General features: G+C 45.3%; 2 protein-coding genes across 2 annotated transcripts; one reads left to right on the top strand and one right to left on the bottom strand.

Annotated features, from left to right (window-relative positions):
- Nucleotides 1-4,260: 4,260 nt before the first annotated feature.
- Nucleotides 4,261-5,131, top strand: C16H17orf114 (chromosome 16 C17orf114 homolog). The gene is made up of 2 exons (XM_087440180.1): nucleotides 4,261-4,333; nucleotides 4,827-5,131. Exons 1-2 carry the CDS (start codon nucleotides 4,261-4,263, stop codon nucleotides 4,997-4,999), a joined length of 246 nt encoding a protein of 81 aa, XP_087296306.1. The 3' UTR covers nucleotides 5,000-5,131.
- A 2,132-nt stretch (nucleotides 5,132-7,263) lies between these two features.
- Nucleotides 7,264-9,314, bottom strand: PSMB6 (proteasome 20S subunit beta 6). The gene is made up of 6 exons (XM_004433196.3): nucleotides 9,150-9,314; nucleotides 8,653-8,720; nucleotides 8,191-8,322; nucleotides 7,946-8,075; nucleotides 7,596-7,740; nucleotides 7,264-7,481 (listed from the first exon to the last, which is right to left on the bottom strand). The coding sequence occupies exons 1-6, from the start codon at nucleotides 9,249-9,251 to the stop codon at nucleotides 7,339-7,341; spliced, it is 720 nt and encodes a 239-aa protein (XP_004433253.1). The 5' UTR covers nucleotides 9,252-9,314; the 3' UTR covers nucleotides 7,264-7,338.
- Nucleotides 9,315-15,799: the final 6,485 nt, after the last annotated feature.

Below are 15,799 nucleotides of genomic sequence, written 5' to 3'. Positions count from 1 at the left end.
GCTCAAACAGACATTCCTGTATAAGTCTTTGTGTGGATATATGTTGGGAGTGGCGTTGCTGGGTCGTGTAATAAGTGCATTTCAACTTTATGAGAAACTGCCAAACTGTTTTCCAAAATAGTTGTTTTGTTTTACATTTCCGAAATCAATGTATGGTAGTTTCACTTGTTCCACAGCATGGCCAACATTTGATAGTCAATCTTTTTTGTGTGTGTGTGAGGAAGATCAGCCCTGAGCTAACATCCATGCTAATCCTCCTCCTTTTTGCTCCCCAAAGCCCTAGTAGACAGTTGTATGTCATAGTTCCACATCCTTCTAGTTGCTGTATGTGGGACGCGGCCTCAGCATGGCCGGAGAAGCGGTGCGTGGGTGCGCACCCAGGATCCGAACCCGGGCCAGCCAGCAGCGGAGCGCGCGCACTTAACCGCTAAGCCAGGGGGCCGGCCCGATAGTCAATCTTTTTAATGTTAGCCATTCTAATAAGTGTAAAATAGTACATCATTGCAGTTTTATTTGCATTTCTCTGATGATTAATGATGTTGACCATGTTTCATGTGCTTATTGGCCATTTGTATATCTTCTGTAAAGTATCTGTTCAAGTCTTTTGCTAATTTTTTAGAAACTGTTGTCCTTTTTTTTTTAAAGATTTTATTTATTTTTCCCCCCAAAGCCCCAGCAGATTGTTGTATGTCATAGCTGCACATCCTTCTAGTTGCTTTATGTGGGACGCGGCCTCAGCATGGCTGGAGAAGCGGTGCGTCGGTGCGCACCTGGGATCCGAACCGGCCGCCAGCAGCGGAGCACGCGCACTCAACCGCTGAGCCACGGGGCTGGCCCAGAAACTATGTTATTTGTCTTATTGAATTATGAGTTCTTTATATATTTTGGATACAAATCCTCTATCAGATATATGTATTGTGAATATTTTCTCCCATAATAATGGCTTGTCTTTTTAAAATAATGGTGCTGGGGCCGGCCCCGTGGCTTGGTGGTTAAGTGAGCGCGCTCCACTGCTGGCGACCCGGGTTCGGATCCCGGGCTCGCACCGACGCGCTGCTTCTCCAGCCATGCTGAGGCCGCGTCCCGCATACAGCAACTAGAAGGATGTGCAGCTATGACACACAACTATCTACTGGGGCTTTGGGGGGAAAAAATAAATAAATAAAATCTTTAAAAAAAAATAAAATAAAAAAAAAAAATAAAATAAAATAATGGTGCTTTTTGAAGAGCAAAATTTTTTTTTTGGTGAGGAAGATTGGCTCTGAGCTGACATCTATTGCCAATCTTCCGCTTTTTGCTGAGGAAGATTAGCCCTGAGCTGACATCTGTGCCAATCTTCCTCTATTTTGTTTGTGGGACACTGCCACAGCATGGCTTGATGAGTGGTACACAAGTCCGCACCTGGGATCCGAACCTGTGAACTCCAGGCTGCCAAAGCAGAGAGCATGAACTTAACCACTACACCATCGGGCCAGCCCCAAAAGTTTTTGATTTTGATGAATTTGTGGTAGATGGACCATTACTCAGCAATAAAAATGAATAAAGTGTATAATGGTGCAGCCACCTTGGAAAACAGTTTCTCAAATGTTAAATGGAGAGTTACCATAAGGCCCAGCAATTCCACTCCTAAGTACATACCCAAGGCTATTGAAAACATACATTCACACAAAAGCTTGTATGTGAATGTCCATAATAGTATTATTCAAATAGCCATAAAGTAGACACAACCCAAATGTCCATCAGCTGATGAATGGATAAACAAAATGCAGTATAGCCCTATAATGGAAGATTATTCAGCCATAGAAAGGAATGATGTACTGATACATGCTACAACATGGATGAACCTTGAAAACATTATGCTAAGTGAATGAAGCCAGACACAAAGGACCTCTTATTGTATGATTCCATTTATGTGAAATGTCCAGAATAAATAAATCCATACAGAAAGGAAGTAGATGAGTGGTTGCCAATAGCTGGGGAGAGGGAGGACAGGGGAGTGACTACTAATGGGTACAGAGTTTCTTTTTTTTGCTGAGGAAGATTGGCCCTGAGCTAACATCTGTTGCCAATCTTCCTCTTTTTTTTGGCTTGAGGAAGACTGGCCCTGCGCTGACATCTGTGCCAATCTTCCTCTATTTTGTATGTGGGTCACCCCCACAGCATGGCTGATCAGTGGTGTAGGTCCGCACCCGAGATCCCAACCAGCGAACCCTGGCTGCCGAAGCAGAGCCCGCCAAACTTTAACCACTAGGACACAGGGCGGGCCCCAGGGTTTCTTTTGAGGATGATGAAAATGTTATAAAATTAGTTGTGATGGTTGTACAGCTCTGTGAATAGAGTAAAAACCACTGAACTGTATACTTTAAAAGGGTGAATTTTATGCTATGTGAATGATATATCAATAAAGCTGTTATTACAAAAAACATGAACAAAGAAACTGTTAGTACAAATAATGTGGATGAATTTCAAAACCATTATGCTGAAAGAAGCCAGACACAAAAGAGTAATACTAAATGACTCTATTTATATAAAGTTCTGAAACAGGCCAAACCAATCTATTTTGACGGAAATCAGATCCGTAGCTGCCTGTGGCAGGGGGTGGGGAAAAGATTGAGTGTAAAGCGGCACACAGGGAACTTGGTGATAGAAATGTCCTGTCTCTTGACGGGCGTGGTGATACACTTGCCAAAACTCATTGAACTGTACACTAAGATGTGTGCATTAAATTCTATGTGGATTTTTACTTCAATAAAGTTGATTTAAAAACAAAAAATCATTGTAGCCAGCCCCTGTGGTGTAGCGGTTAAGTGCGCGCACTCCGCTGCTGGCGGCCTGGTTGGGATCCCCGGGGAACACCCCAGCACAGCTTGTCAGGCCATGGTGTGGCGGCGTCCCACACAAAGTGGAGGAAGACAGGCACAGATGTTAGCCCAGGGCCCGTCTTCCTCAGCAAAAAGAGGAGGATTGGCATGGGTGTTAGCTCAGGGCTGATCTTCCTCACACACACACACACACACACACACACGAAAAACAACAACAAAAAAACCAGATTTCTGTCTGAGTCAGGCAGTACAGTATAATCAGCAGTGTTTCCCAACCTTTCGCACATCGCGGCACCCATAGGGAATGATAATATAGCATTTGCACAGCTTTAGCGGAGGGCATTTAGAATCCCTGGCTAGGGTGCTCTGGACCCCCCAGACCTGGCTGAAGGCATCAATGCCTACCAAGGACATGCTTGGGAAGCTCAGCGGGGTAGTAAACACAGTGAACGCTGGGGTCTACTGATGGGGGTGGGGTTGAGTTCCTGCTCTGCTGATAACTGTCTGTGTGACCTTGGGCAAGTTACGTAATCTCTAAGTGCCTCTTATCACTCATCTGTAAAATCAGGATAGTCATAATACTTACTTCAAAGGATCATTGATGTGATTAAATGAGATAACATGTGGGGCCGGAATCGGTGGGCCTCGTGGTTAAGTTCTCGTGCTCTGCTTTGGCAGCCTGGGGTTCGCAGGTTTGGATCCTGGGCACAGACTGCTCATCAGGCCATGCTGTGGCGGCATCCCATATACAAAGTAGGGGAAGACTGGCACAGATGTTAGCTCAGGGCTAATCTTCCTCAGCAAAATGAGGAAGATTGGCAATGGATGTTAGCTCAGGGCCAATCTTCCTCACCAAAAAATAAAAAATAAAAAAATGAGATAATATGTAAAAGTGCCTAGAATCTACCTGGCACAGAATAATTAGTCAATTACAACTATCTTCATAAAAGGGGACAAGAACTACTAGACCGTTCAATGAGAACATAACATTACCCTGACTAGTAAAGTTGCTTGTTCTAAAAAAATAGACTATTCTTGAAAATTTTCCATCCTGGGCATTCTAAATTCTCATTCTAAAATACAAATGACTCCCCAGCAGTGTCCAGGCTGGCTCCAAGTCGTCTGGCATTGCTGCAAAGAATTTTTACTGCATCTGTCTCTGCCATGCCACTCCTCCCAGTCTCTTCCAGCTTCTCCATGGGGATAAGAGAGAACCCCCAAATTAAGGGGGCACAAAAGGATAGGTGTTTGAATAGGGTATCCCTCCACCTCTTCCCTCCCCCCTCTTCTCCCCCTTCAGTCCCCTGGCGCCTATAATCACGGGGCGGTCTGAGGCTAAGTGGTAGTTTTGCCCACTGTGGGGGGGCTTGGAAACCACACCCCCCACCCTGGGGCCCTCCTGGCCACTCCTAGCATCCTGGTCTTTTCCATTGTTGAGATGGGTCTCAAGGGGGCATGGTGTTTCCCATGGTGTGGGTGCCGGAGACAGCGGGGGACTGAAAGAGGAGCAGGTATGGGGGGAGACTGAGGAAAAAGGGGGGCTGCCAGGCAGACAGATAAACTGCATTGGGGAGAAAGGTAAATGCTTAAACTAGTGAAGAGAAAAGGATAATCTGTCTCCTTGGGTGGGAGGTGGATCTATCGCTTTCCCAAAGCACTGGCTAAATACTTTGCAGGGCCCAGTGCAAAATGAAGAAGAGGGATCCCTCATCAAAAAATTATTAACAATTTCAAGATGGTGACAGCAGATCATTACACCAAGCATGGGGGGCCCTTCTGAGTGTGGGGCCCTGTGCAACTGCACAGGGTCGCAGGCCAGTGAAGCCGCCCTGCTCTCTCTACACCCCCTCTCCCTATCCCTGCTGATGCCACCGACACTCACCCCCCAGACCCTAGGTGTCTACTCTAGCCTCTTTCCTCCTCTCTGGGTGGGGGTGTTGGGTGGGGAGGGAAAGGGGACCCTGATCCACAACTCCCTTCTTCCTCCTCCAATCTTCCTTTTAGGCCTAGATCCAGCTGCCCCTCCAGATCCAGATCCCAGTCCAGCTATAGCCCCCATCGTGGCTGAGGGAGACATACCCTCTCTAGGACCTGGTGCCTACTTCAGCAGGAAAGCCCGACTGTCCTTCCGCCACCAGCTGCATGACATAGCATCGGCCAATGACTCCACCATTTGAAGGGGACAACCAGGGGCTGAACTTCCAGGAAGCCTTGGCAACCTTTCTTCCCCCCACTTAGTGATCCCAGTGTCCAGCTCCCCCAAGTCCCTCATGACCTTCTTATTCAATATATTCAAAGTTGCCAAGTGTTGTGTGTATGTGTGTGTGTGTTGGTGGGGGGAGTAGATGGGGGCCAAGGCACTGGGCTGGGTTATGGGGCAGAGGCGGGATGTGCAGCATGGGGTGGGAGTGGGGACACAGGAGTGGTAAATATTATGCAGCTGATCTAATGCAGAGCCCGTGTGGCTAGCAGGAAGTAAGTTTGCTGCAATCAGCCTTCAGAGCTGAGTGTGGTGAGGGCAGTCTGGAGAGGCTGGGGGCTAGGCAGGACAGCAGATGGGGCTAGGGACAGCGGATGGGGCTAGGGAGCATATTCATTTGATAAATATCAAGCATCCACTCCCCACCAGGCATTAAGGACATATCAGTGAACCAAGCAGAAAGAATTCTCTCTTCCCACTGACCTTACTTCCTAGTAGGGAAAATAGACAATAAATAAACAAATAAGCACGATAGTACAAGATAGCAGTAAGTGCTGCTACAAGGAAAATTAAACAGGGTAATGTGAGAGCGGGGTGGACGGTGGTGTCTCTTAAATTTCAGGTGGTTAAGACAGGTCTTTCTGATGAGGTGACATTTGAGCTGAGACCTAAATGATGTTTCAGTGTAGGTTCACCGATTGTAACAAATATCCCACTCTGGTGAAGAATGTTGATGGTGGGAGAGGCTATGCATACATGTTGGGGCAGGAGGTATATGGGAAATCTCTGTACCTTCTGCTCAATTTTGTTGTGAAACTAAAACTCCTCGACAGAATAGTTTATTTTTTTAATCAGGGAAGAGTAGTCCCAAGCAGAAAAAAACAGCAAGTGTTAAGTGCAAAACACTTTAGGTTCTAGAAAACAGAAAAAAAGCCAGTGACTGGAGTGTCAAGATTGAGGGGACCTGCTGGGTCTTCTAGGCCATGGTAAGGAACTAAAATATTATTCTAGATGGAATGGGAAAACATTGAAGAACGTTAAGCAGGGCGATGACATTTCACTTACATTTAAAGATCACTTTGGTTGCTGTGTGGGGAGATTGTAGCAGAGCAAGTGCGGAAGCGGCAAGACCGTGTAGGGGGTTCGCCACCCTCCAGGCAAGAGATGATGGTGGCTTGGCTCAGGACGGTGCTGTGGAGATGGTGAGAGGTAGATGGATTCTAGATATTTCCCAGAGTTTTGAGGACTTACTGTTAGACTGAATGTGGAGTGCGAGGGAGAGAGGAGTGGAAGATGCCCTGAGATATGGAGGACTGGGAGAACAGGTTTTGCAGGAAAACCAAAAGTTCTCCATTGTTTAAGTTTAAGGTACAATGTTTGGGGTCAGAGATCCTTCTCTGCTCTTCTTCACTTAATCCAGGACCTTCCCACCTCCTTAGGAAGCCTCCCTGTACCCTCCGAAATCCTCCAGGGCAGGATTATATTCTAGAACAAGGTTTTAAATGTGGTTTCTAAAGTTCCCTCATCCATAGAGTGGAGAAAAGAAGGAGGCGAGACTGAGAACGTTGGCCACTGTTAATGAGCAGCACTGAACTCACTTGAGTGGGGACAGCCTTGAAGAGGCCAGAATCCACTCTCAGCCTCTCATCCAAGGGGCTAAAGACTGACTTACCATCAAACTCCCCGGGGGAAGGGTGGCTTCCTGAGCTGGCCCACAGCACTCCTAGCGGCTGCCCTCCCCCACCCAACATCTACCTTAACTTCCATGTGCAAACAAGGTCCACCTTTCTCCCAAAGCCAAGGAAGTCACACTGCTGCTCCTGACAAGATGAGGTGACAGAGGTGAGTGTGGAGAGAGGGGACCATGAGCCTGGGTTGGAGATCTGGAGTCCTCCCAGCCTTAAGGCCAGTAGCCACCCATGATGACAGAAAGGAGGCAGACTGAGGGGAGGTGACCCCAGTCTCAGCTAGCTTCTGAGTTCCACCTCGGGCTTGAACAGGGAGAGAGGTGGGTTATTTGTTGGTAGCCCCCACATCAACCACACTCTGGTGTCCTAAGGACGTGGATACGGTAGAAGAAAGGAAATGCAGGGAAAGGTGGTCTGGAGAAACAGGCTTAAAAACTACCCTTGCAAAGGCTCCTTTTCAACTCCCTTGGAGCTCAGAGCAGTGTTTGGACAAACAGGAGTGGCCAGACAAGTTCAGGCTTGAGGTCAGGAAAAGAATTCCAAAGCACACAGATTCTCTCTGACAAACTGTTTATTGAAATTTGCAATGGTATGGGGTATCTCTTATTGTATCGTAGAATCCCAGGGTTCAGGGACGTGGTAAAGTGGCAATGCTGAATTTGGGGATCTGGTCTCCCAAAAGTACCTGCCGCTCTACCCCTGATTCTGCAATGGCTGCCAGGCGGATCACCCCTCCACTGGAGCCGTCCCGCTCCATGGCCAAAGCAAGAGCTGTGGATAAAAGAAGAAAGTTGGGATCAGAGTCAGATGCTGGGATCACTGCAAGGAATGAGGAATGTTGGCCTGGGGGTTGAAGCTCACGGGCCCAGAAGCCCAAGATCTCACCATTGGCAGTGAATTGCAGACATTCTTCCTTGGTCATGCCTTCCCGGTAGGTGGCATCAACATAGCCATAGATATAGGAGCTCCCGGAGCCCCCAATGGCAAAGGACTGCCTTACCATCATACCTCCCATGGGCACTGAGTACACCTGGCAGATGGAGGGAGGAGAAAAGTCACCAGTTGTACCCTCCCCACAACACATGTACTTTCACCTGTCCATTGTGGGATTGGTCTGGGAAGAATTAATAGTAAGAGTAAGCGAATTAGAGACTGGAAAGAGAAATAGAAAATGGCTGGGGTGGGGAGAGGATCAAAGGTATGGCTCCAGTGCTCTGGGAGTCATGGTGTCTGACCTGCCCTCCTTCTTGGGGGTCCCAGCCTGCAACGATGATTCCTGCCATCAGGTCTTCCCGGTATCTGTAGCACATCTCCTTAAAGAGGCTGGCTGCCGTGTGTACCAGTGGAGGCTCATTCAGCTCGATGCTAGAGGGTGAGGGGTGTGATAGGCAAGGCAGTGTCAGGACCTGGGAGTCAGACCATTTAGCTCCTCAGGTCCCAACTCCCTTCAGTTTCCTGCTCCTCCCCTGCCCACAAGCACCTGTGGAAACCAAGCTGATAAGTGACAGCATCAGCTACTGCCTGGGTATCAGCTGCTGAGCCTGAGCGGCAGCAGAAAATACGATCATGAATAGGGGTCAGCTTGTCAGTCACTCGATTGGCGATGTAGGACCTGCAAGATGGCAGAATAGTGAGGGAAGGACCCCACTTGCCTCCCACCTCCATCCCATTACTCTCCACTCCCTCAGGGCTCAGGAAAAGGAACTCCAGTATTTCCTATTAGTTCTCATCCTAACTGAAGCAGGCTAGAGAACACACTTCTGCAAGAATTTCACCAAAGAGTAATGGGGACTGAGAAGCAGTAGAAGCTGAACAAATCCTTATCTCCAAGTAGGGAAAACCTCCCTCCCCACAGCGGTCTGTGGAAGGTTAAGGATAGGCTGGCAGACAAGAAAGGAAGGGAAAGATGGGAAGACCTTTCACATAGCTGTCCTGAGCTCACCCAGTGGTTGTTCTGGAGTCGGCGCCCAGAACCACGCCCCCGTCAAATTGTACGGCCATGATAGTGGTCTGGGAAAAAGGAGAATGGGGTGAGTCTGGGCCCTTCCGCTTTCTCCAGCATACATAAGCCTCAATGATCCCTCTCCCCAGTCCCTAGAGTACGAAAGTCGTGTACCAATGACCCATTATCAAATTTCATGGGAGTCTCAGCACCCCGCAATATACCACAATTCCAATTCTCAAATTCCCAAAGGCACACCCCGCTCTTAAGCTATCGTCCTGCAAGATTCCAGAATTCCACGCTTCAGCCTACCTTCCACCTCCCACCACGAAAGTACGACACCACTCCAGCATCCTCAGAATACTTCTCTCTCTGTCTCGAGCACATCACAGACTATCTCCCTCGCCTGCCCCCCAGTTCTCCCAACCCACTCAGGCCTTATCCTTCCATCGCATCAAGCCTTGTGCACATCTCCTGAACCCCGAGTCCTTCCTCACCCCTGTGGAGACTTCCCGGTTTTCCCAGTCTGGGGTAATGGCCTCTGGTCCCCAGGCTGGTGCTGGCCCCGGTCCTCCAGCAGCTACTAAGGTGGCCGCCATCTTTCCCCTCCGCTACTGCCACAAAGCAACTGTCGTAAAGCGCTCTGTCACTCGCTCTCGTCGTGCTCTGAGGCCTTCTGGGGCGAAACTATGCCACGGTTGACGGCAGAACGGAAAAGAAATGTATGGAGAAGATTATTTTGCGACAGTGAGCGCTTGACGGCAGCGTGGCAGGCAAACAACATTTTAAAAACCCGGCAAACAGTCCGCTAGGACTGAGTTTCCTATCGGATTGCGCCAGGTTGAGGTATCTGATCGTAGTAGCAGTTCACAGAGCCTTCAAGCTAGACTTGACAGTCTCTGACTTAAAATGACGACACTGTGTTTTCATTTCTTTCAGGTATATATCTAGAAGTATATACTAGGAGTTGCTGGATCATGTAATAACTCTGTGTTTAGCATTTTGAGGAACTGGCAGCTGTTTTCCATAGCAGCTGCCCCATTTTATATTCCCACCAGCTACCTCTGAGGATTCCAGTTTTTCCACATCCTCACTAATTGTTATTGTGCATTTTTTATTTTAGCCATCCTAGTGGGTGTGAAGTGGTATGTTGTGGGTTTTTTTTTTTTTTGCATTTCCCTAATGATTAGTGATGTTGAGCAGATTTTCACGTGCTAAGTGACCATTGCATATTTTCTTTGGAGAAATGTCTATTCAAGTCCTTTGCCCATTTTAAAATTGGGTTATCTTTTTATTGTTGAATTGTAGGAGTTCTTTTTATAGTCTAGATACTAGATCTTTATCAGATATATGATTTGCAAATATTTTCTCCCATTCTATGGATTCTTTTCACTTCTTTCATTGCTGTCCTTCGAAGCACAAAAGTTTTAAATTTTGATGAAGTCCAATTTATCTGTTTTTCTTTTGGTTGCTTGTGCTTTTGATGTTGTAGCTAAGAAACCAGTGCCTATGGGCCGGCCCATGGCTTAGCAGTTAAGAGCGCCCGCTCCGCTACTGGCGAACCGGGTTCGGATCCCAGGCGTGCACCGACACACCGCTTCTCCAGCCATGCTGAGGCGGCGTCCCACGTACAGCAACTGGGAGGATGTGCAACTATGACATACAACTATCTGCTGGGGCTTTGGGGAAAAAAAAATAGGAGAAGGATTGGCAATAGATGTTAGCTCAGAGCTGGTCTTCCTCAGCAAAAAGAGGAGGATTGGCAACGGGTGTTAGCTCAGGGCTGATCTTCCTCACAAAAAAAAAAAAAAAAAAAGAAACCAGTGCCTAATCCCAGACCACAGAGATTTACATCTATGTTATCGTTCCTTTTTTTTTTTTTCTTGTGAGGAAGATCAGCCCTGAGCTAACACCTGTTGCCAATCCTCCTTTTTGCTGAGGAAGACTGGCCCTGGGCTAACATTTGTGCCCATCTTCCTCTACTTTATATGGGACGCGGCCACAGCATGGCTTGACAAGCGGTGCATCAGTCCGCACCCCGGATCTAAACCTGCAAACCCCGGGCCTGCTGAAGTGGAGTGCATGCACTTAACCACTACACCATAGGCCAGCCCCTATGTTTTCTTCTGTGAGTTTTATAGTTTTTTGTGTGTGTGTGAGGAAGATCAGCCCTGAGCTAACATCCATGCCAATCCTCCTCTTTTTGCTGAGGGAGACTGGCCCTGGGCTAACATCCATACCCATCTTCCTCCACTTTATGTGGGACGCCGCCACAGCTTGACCTGACGAGTGGTGTGTCGGTGCACGCCTGGGATCTGAACCTCGGCCACCAGCAGCAGAGCGCGTGCACTTAACCACTAGGACACAGGGCCGGCACCTCAGTTTTATAGTTTTAGTTCTTACATTTTTAGGTCTATGATCCATTTTGAGTTAATGTTTATATATGATGTGAAATAGGGGCCCAAATTCATTCTTTTGCTTGTGGATATCCAGTTGTCCCAGCACCATTTGTTGAAAAGACTATTCTTTCCCTTTTGAATGTCTTGGCACCCTTGTCAAAAATTGATGATGGTGTGTAATCCTTTTTATATGTGATTTGCTAGTATTTGGTTGAAGATTTTTTGCATCTCTATTCATACAATGTATTGGTCTGTAGGGTGTTTTTTCCCTTGTCATGTCTTTGGTATCAGGGTAATACTGGCCTCATAGCATGAGTAGGGAAGTGTTCCCTCCTCTTCTATTTTTGTAAGAGTTTGTGAAGGATTTGCATGAATTTTTCTTTAAACATTTGTTAGAATTCATCAGTAAAAACATCTGGTCCTGGGCTTTTCTTTGTGGGAAGTTTTTGATTACTAACTCAATTTCTTTATTAGTTATAGATCTAGTCAAATTTTCTATTTATTCTTGGGTCAGTTTTGGTAGTTTATGTTTTTCTAGGAATTTGTCCATTTCATTTAGATTATTTAATTTGTTGGCACACAATTGTTTATGGTATTCCCTTATAATCCTTTTTATTTTTGTAATATTGGTAGTAATGTTCCCTCTTTCCTTCTTTTTTTTTTTTTTGTGTGAGGAAGATTAGCCCTGAGCTAACACCTGTTGCCAATCCTCTTTTTTGCTGAGGAAGATTGGCACTGGGCTAACATCCGTACCCATCCTCCTCTACTTTATGTGGGATGCCTGCCACAGCGTGGCTTGATGAGTGGTGCATAGGTCAGTGCCTGGGATCCGAACCTGGGAATCCTGGGCCGCCAGAAGTGGAGTGCGTGAGCTTAACCACTACGCCACCGGGCCAGCCCCTCATTCTTAATTTTAGTAATTTGAGTCTTCTCTCTTTTTTTCTTGGTCAGTCTAGCTAAAGGTTTGTCAGTTTTGTTGATCTTTTCAAAAAGCCAACTTTTGGTTTAGTTGATTCTTTCTATTGTTTTTCTATTTCATTTATTTCCACTGTGATCTTTATTAATTCCTTCCTTCTGCTTTCTTTAGGTTTAGTTTGCTCTTCTTTTTCTGGTTTCTCAAGGTGGAAGGTTAAGTGATTCGAGATCTTTCTTCACTTTTATTTTATTTATTTATTTTTTGTTTTTTTTACTGTGAAATTTTTGTTGTACATTATTGTTTATCAGTCACCATATAAGTTCATCCCTCCACCCCTTGTGCCCACCCCCCACCCCCCAGCCCCTGGTAAGCACCAAACAGTTCTATCTGTGCGTGTGTTGGTTTATCTTCCACATATGAGTGAAGTCATGCCTGTTTGTCTTTCTCTTTCTGGCTTATTTCACTTAACATAATACCCTCCAGGTCCATCCATGTTGTTGCAAATGGGACGATTTTGTCTTTCTTTATGGCTGAGTAGTATTCCATGGTATATATATATATATATACCACATCTTCTTTATCCAATCATCAGGTGAGGGACACTTGGGTTGCTTCCACGTCTTGGCTATAGTGAATAATGCTGCAATGAACATAGGGGTGCATAAGCCTCTTTGGATTGTTGATTTCAGGTTCGTTGGGTAGATTCCCAGTAGTGGGATAGCTGGATCATAAGGTATTTCTATTTTTAATTTTTTGAGGAATCTCCATACTGTTTTCCATAGAGGCTATACCAGTTTGCATTCCCACCAGCAGCGGATTAGGGTTCCCATTTCTCCACAGCCTCTCCAGCATTTGTTGCTTTTTGTCTTGTTGATTATAGCTATTCTAATGGGTGTAAAGTGATATCTTAGTGTGGTTTTGATTTGCATTTCCCTGATGACTAGTGATGTTGAACATCTTTTCATGTGCCTATTGGCCATCTGTATATCTTCTTTGGAGAAGTGTCTGTTCATTTCCTCTGCCCATTTTTTGATGGGGTTGTTTGTTTTTTTGTTATTCAGTTGTGTGAGTTCTTTATATATTATGGAGATTAATCCCTTGTCAGATATACGGTTTGCAAATATTTTTTCCCAGCTGGTGGGTTCCCTATTCATTTTGATCCTGGTTTCATTTGCCTTGTAGAATCTCTTTAATCTGATGAAGTCCCACTTGTTTATTTTTTCTTTTGTTTCCCTTGTCTGAGGAGACATGGAATTCAAGAAGATCCCTTTATGGCTGATGGCGAGTAGTGTACTACCTATATTTTCCTCCAGGAGTTTTATAGTTTCAGGTCTCACCTTCAGGTCTTTGATCCATTTTGAGTTAATTTTTGTGTATGGTGAAAGAAGGTGGTCTACTTTCATTCTTTTTTTTTTTTTTTGAGGAAGACTGGCTCTGAGCTAACATCTATTGCCAATCCTCTTCCTTTTTTTTTCCCCCCAAAGCCCCAGTACATAGTTATATGTCGTAGTTGCACATCCTTCTAGTTGCTGTATGTGGGACGCGGCCTCAGCATGGCTGGAGAAGCGGTGCGTCGGTGCGCGTGGGATCGAACCTGGGCCACCAATAGCGGAGCGTGTGCGCTTAACCGCTAAGCCACGGGGCCGGCCCTCTACTTTCATTCTTTTGCAAGTGGCTGTCCAGTTTTCCCAGCACCATTTATTGAAGAGACTTTCCTTTCTCCACTGTATGTCTTTAGCTCCTTTGTCAAAGATTAGCTGCCCATAGATATGAGGTTTTATTTCTGGACTTTCAATTCTGTTCCATTGATCTGTGTGTCTGTTTTTGTACCAGTACCATGCTGTTTTAATTACTATCGCTTTGTAGTATGTTTTGAAGTCAGGGATTGTGATGCCTCCAGCATTGTTCTTCTTTTTCAGGATTGCTTTAGCTATACGGGGTCTTTTTTTGCACCATATGAATGTTAGTATTCTTTTTTTTTTTTTTTTTTAATAATTTTATTTATTTATTTTTCTCCCAAAGCCCCAGTAGATAGTTGTATGTCATAGCTGCACATCCTTCTAGTTGCTGTATGTGGGACGCGGCCTCAGCATGGCCAGACAAGCGGTGCGTCGGTGTGCGCCCGGGATCTGAACCTGGGCCGCCAGCAGCGGAGCGCACGCACTTAACCACTAAACCACGGGGCCGGCCTGAATGTTAGTATTCTTTGTTCTATTTCTGTGAAGAATGTCCTTGGGATTCTGATTGGGATTGCATTGAATCTGTAGATTGCTTTAGGTAATATGGACATTTTAACTATGTTTATTCTGCCAATCCAAGTGCATGGAATATTTTTCCATTTCTTTATGTCATCATTGATTTCGCTTAATAATGTCTTATAGTTTTCATTGTATAGGTCTTTCACTTCCTTGGTTAAATTTACTCCTAAATATTTTATTCTTTTTGTTGCAATTGTAAATGGGATTGTCTTCTTGAGTTCTCTTTCTGTTAGTTCGTTGTTGGTATATAGAAATGCAACTGATTTCTGTAAGTTGATTTTGTACCCTGCTGTAGTTGTTGATTATTTCTAATAGTTTTCCAATGGATTCTTTAGGATTTTCTATATATAAGATCATGTCATCTGCAAACAGCGAGAGTTTCACTTCTTCATTGCCTATTTGGATTCCTTTTATTCCTTTTTCTTGCCTAATTGCTCTGGCCAGAACCTCCAGTACTTTGTTGAATAAGAGTGGTGAGAGTGGACACCCTTGTCTTGTCCCTGTTTTCATCTTTCTTCACTTTTATTTATTTTTTAAAATTAATTAATTAATTTATTTTTTCCCCCCACAGCCCCAGTAGATAGTTGTATGTCATAGCTGCACATCCTTCTAGTTGCTGTATGTGGGATGCGGCCTCAGCATGGCTGGAGAAGCGGCGCGTCGGTGTGCACCCGGGATCCGAACCCGGGCCACCAGCAGCGGAGCGAGCGCGCCTAACCGTTAAGCCACGGGGCGGCCCATTCACTTTTAATATAAGCATTTACAGCTACAGATTTCCCTCTGAGCAGTGCTTATTCTGCATCCCTAAATTTTGGTATGTTTTGTTTTCATTGTCACTCATCTCAAAATATTTTCCTTGTGATTTCTCCTTTGACCCATTGGTTTTTTAAGAGTGTGTTGTTTAATTCCCACATATTTGTGAAGTTCCTAAATTCCCTTCTGTTATCAATTTCTAATTTCATCCATTTTAGTTGGAGAATTTTATGACTTCAATCTTTTTAAATTTATTGAGACTTTTTTGTGGCCTAACATATGGTCTATCCTGGAGAATGTCACATGTGAACTTGAGAAGATTGCATATTTTGCTGTTGTTGTGTGGAGTGGTCCTCCTATGAATCTGCCATACTCTTTCTATGAACTGAAGCTGGAGCTGGGTTTTTGGGTTTTTTTTTGTTTTGTTTTTGGTGAGGAAGATTGTCCCTGAGCTAACATCTGTGCCAGTCTTCCTCCACTTTGTATGTGGGATGCCGCCACAGCATGGCTTGATGAGCAGTGTGTAAGTCCATGCCCAGGATCCAAACCTGCGAACCCGGGGCCACTGAAGCAGAGTGTGCAAACTTAACCACTACACCACTGAGCCGGCCCCTGGAGCTGCTTTTTTGAATGGAAAATGTGATCCAGACAATCCCCTGCTTAAAATTAACTCTTGAGATAAAGTCCCATCTCTGTAACATAGTTTATAAGGCCCTTCATGAACTTGATCCTGCCCACCTGTCCAGAATCACATCTCCTTTTTTCTTTTTAATTTTTTATTGTAGTAAAATGTAAATAGTACAACATAAAATAAAATTTAG

The sequence above is a fragment of the Ceratotherium simum genome, chromosome 16 (genome assembly GCF_057802395.1).
Source record: "Ceratotherium simum simum isolate JZ-2026a chromosome 16, ASM5780239v1, whole genome shotgun sequence".
Lineage (NCBI taxonomy): Eukaryota > Metazoa > Chordata > Mammalia > Perissodactyla > Rhinocerotidae > Ceratotherium > Ceratotherium simum.
Note: the sequence above shows the minus strand (reverse complement) of the source record. Positions and strands in the feature narration are given on the sequence as shown.

What these genes read in the sequence shown, in the direction of transcription:
- PSMB6 (XM_004433196.3), bottom strand. Translation starts at nt 9,251, where the DNA reads ATGGCGGCCACCTTAGTAGCTGCTGGAGGACCGGGGCCAGCACCAGCC. An exon ending in ACCGGGAAGTCTCCACAGGG is followed by an intron (nt 8,721 to 9,149) that starts GTGAGGAAGGAC and finishes CCTTTTTCCCAG; the next exon opens with ACCACTATCATGGCCGTACA. An exon ending in TCTGCAATTCACTGCCAATG is followed by an intron (nt 7,482 to 7,595) that starts GTGAGATCTTGG and finishes TTTTATCCACAG; the next exon opens with CTCTTGCTTTGGCCATGGAG.
- C16H17orf114 (XM_087440180.1), top strand. Translation starts at nt 4,261, where the DNA reads ATGGGTCTCAAGGGGGCATGGTGTTTCCCATGGTGTGGGTGCCGGAGA. An exon ending in GGGGACTGAAAGAGGAGCAG is followed by an intron (nt 4,334 to 4,826) that starts GTATGGGGGGAG and finishes TCTTCCTTTTAG; the next exon opens with GCCTAGATCCAGCTGCCCCT.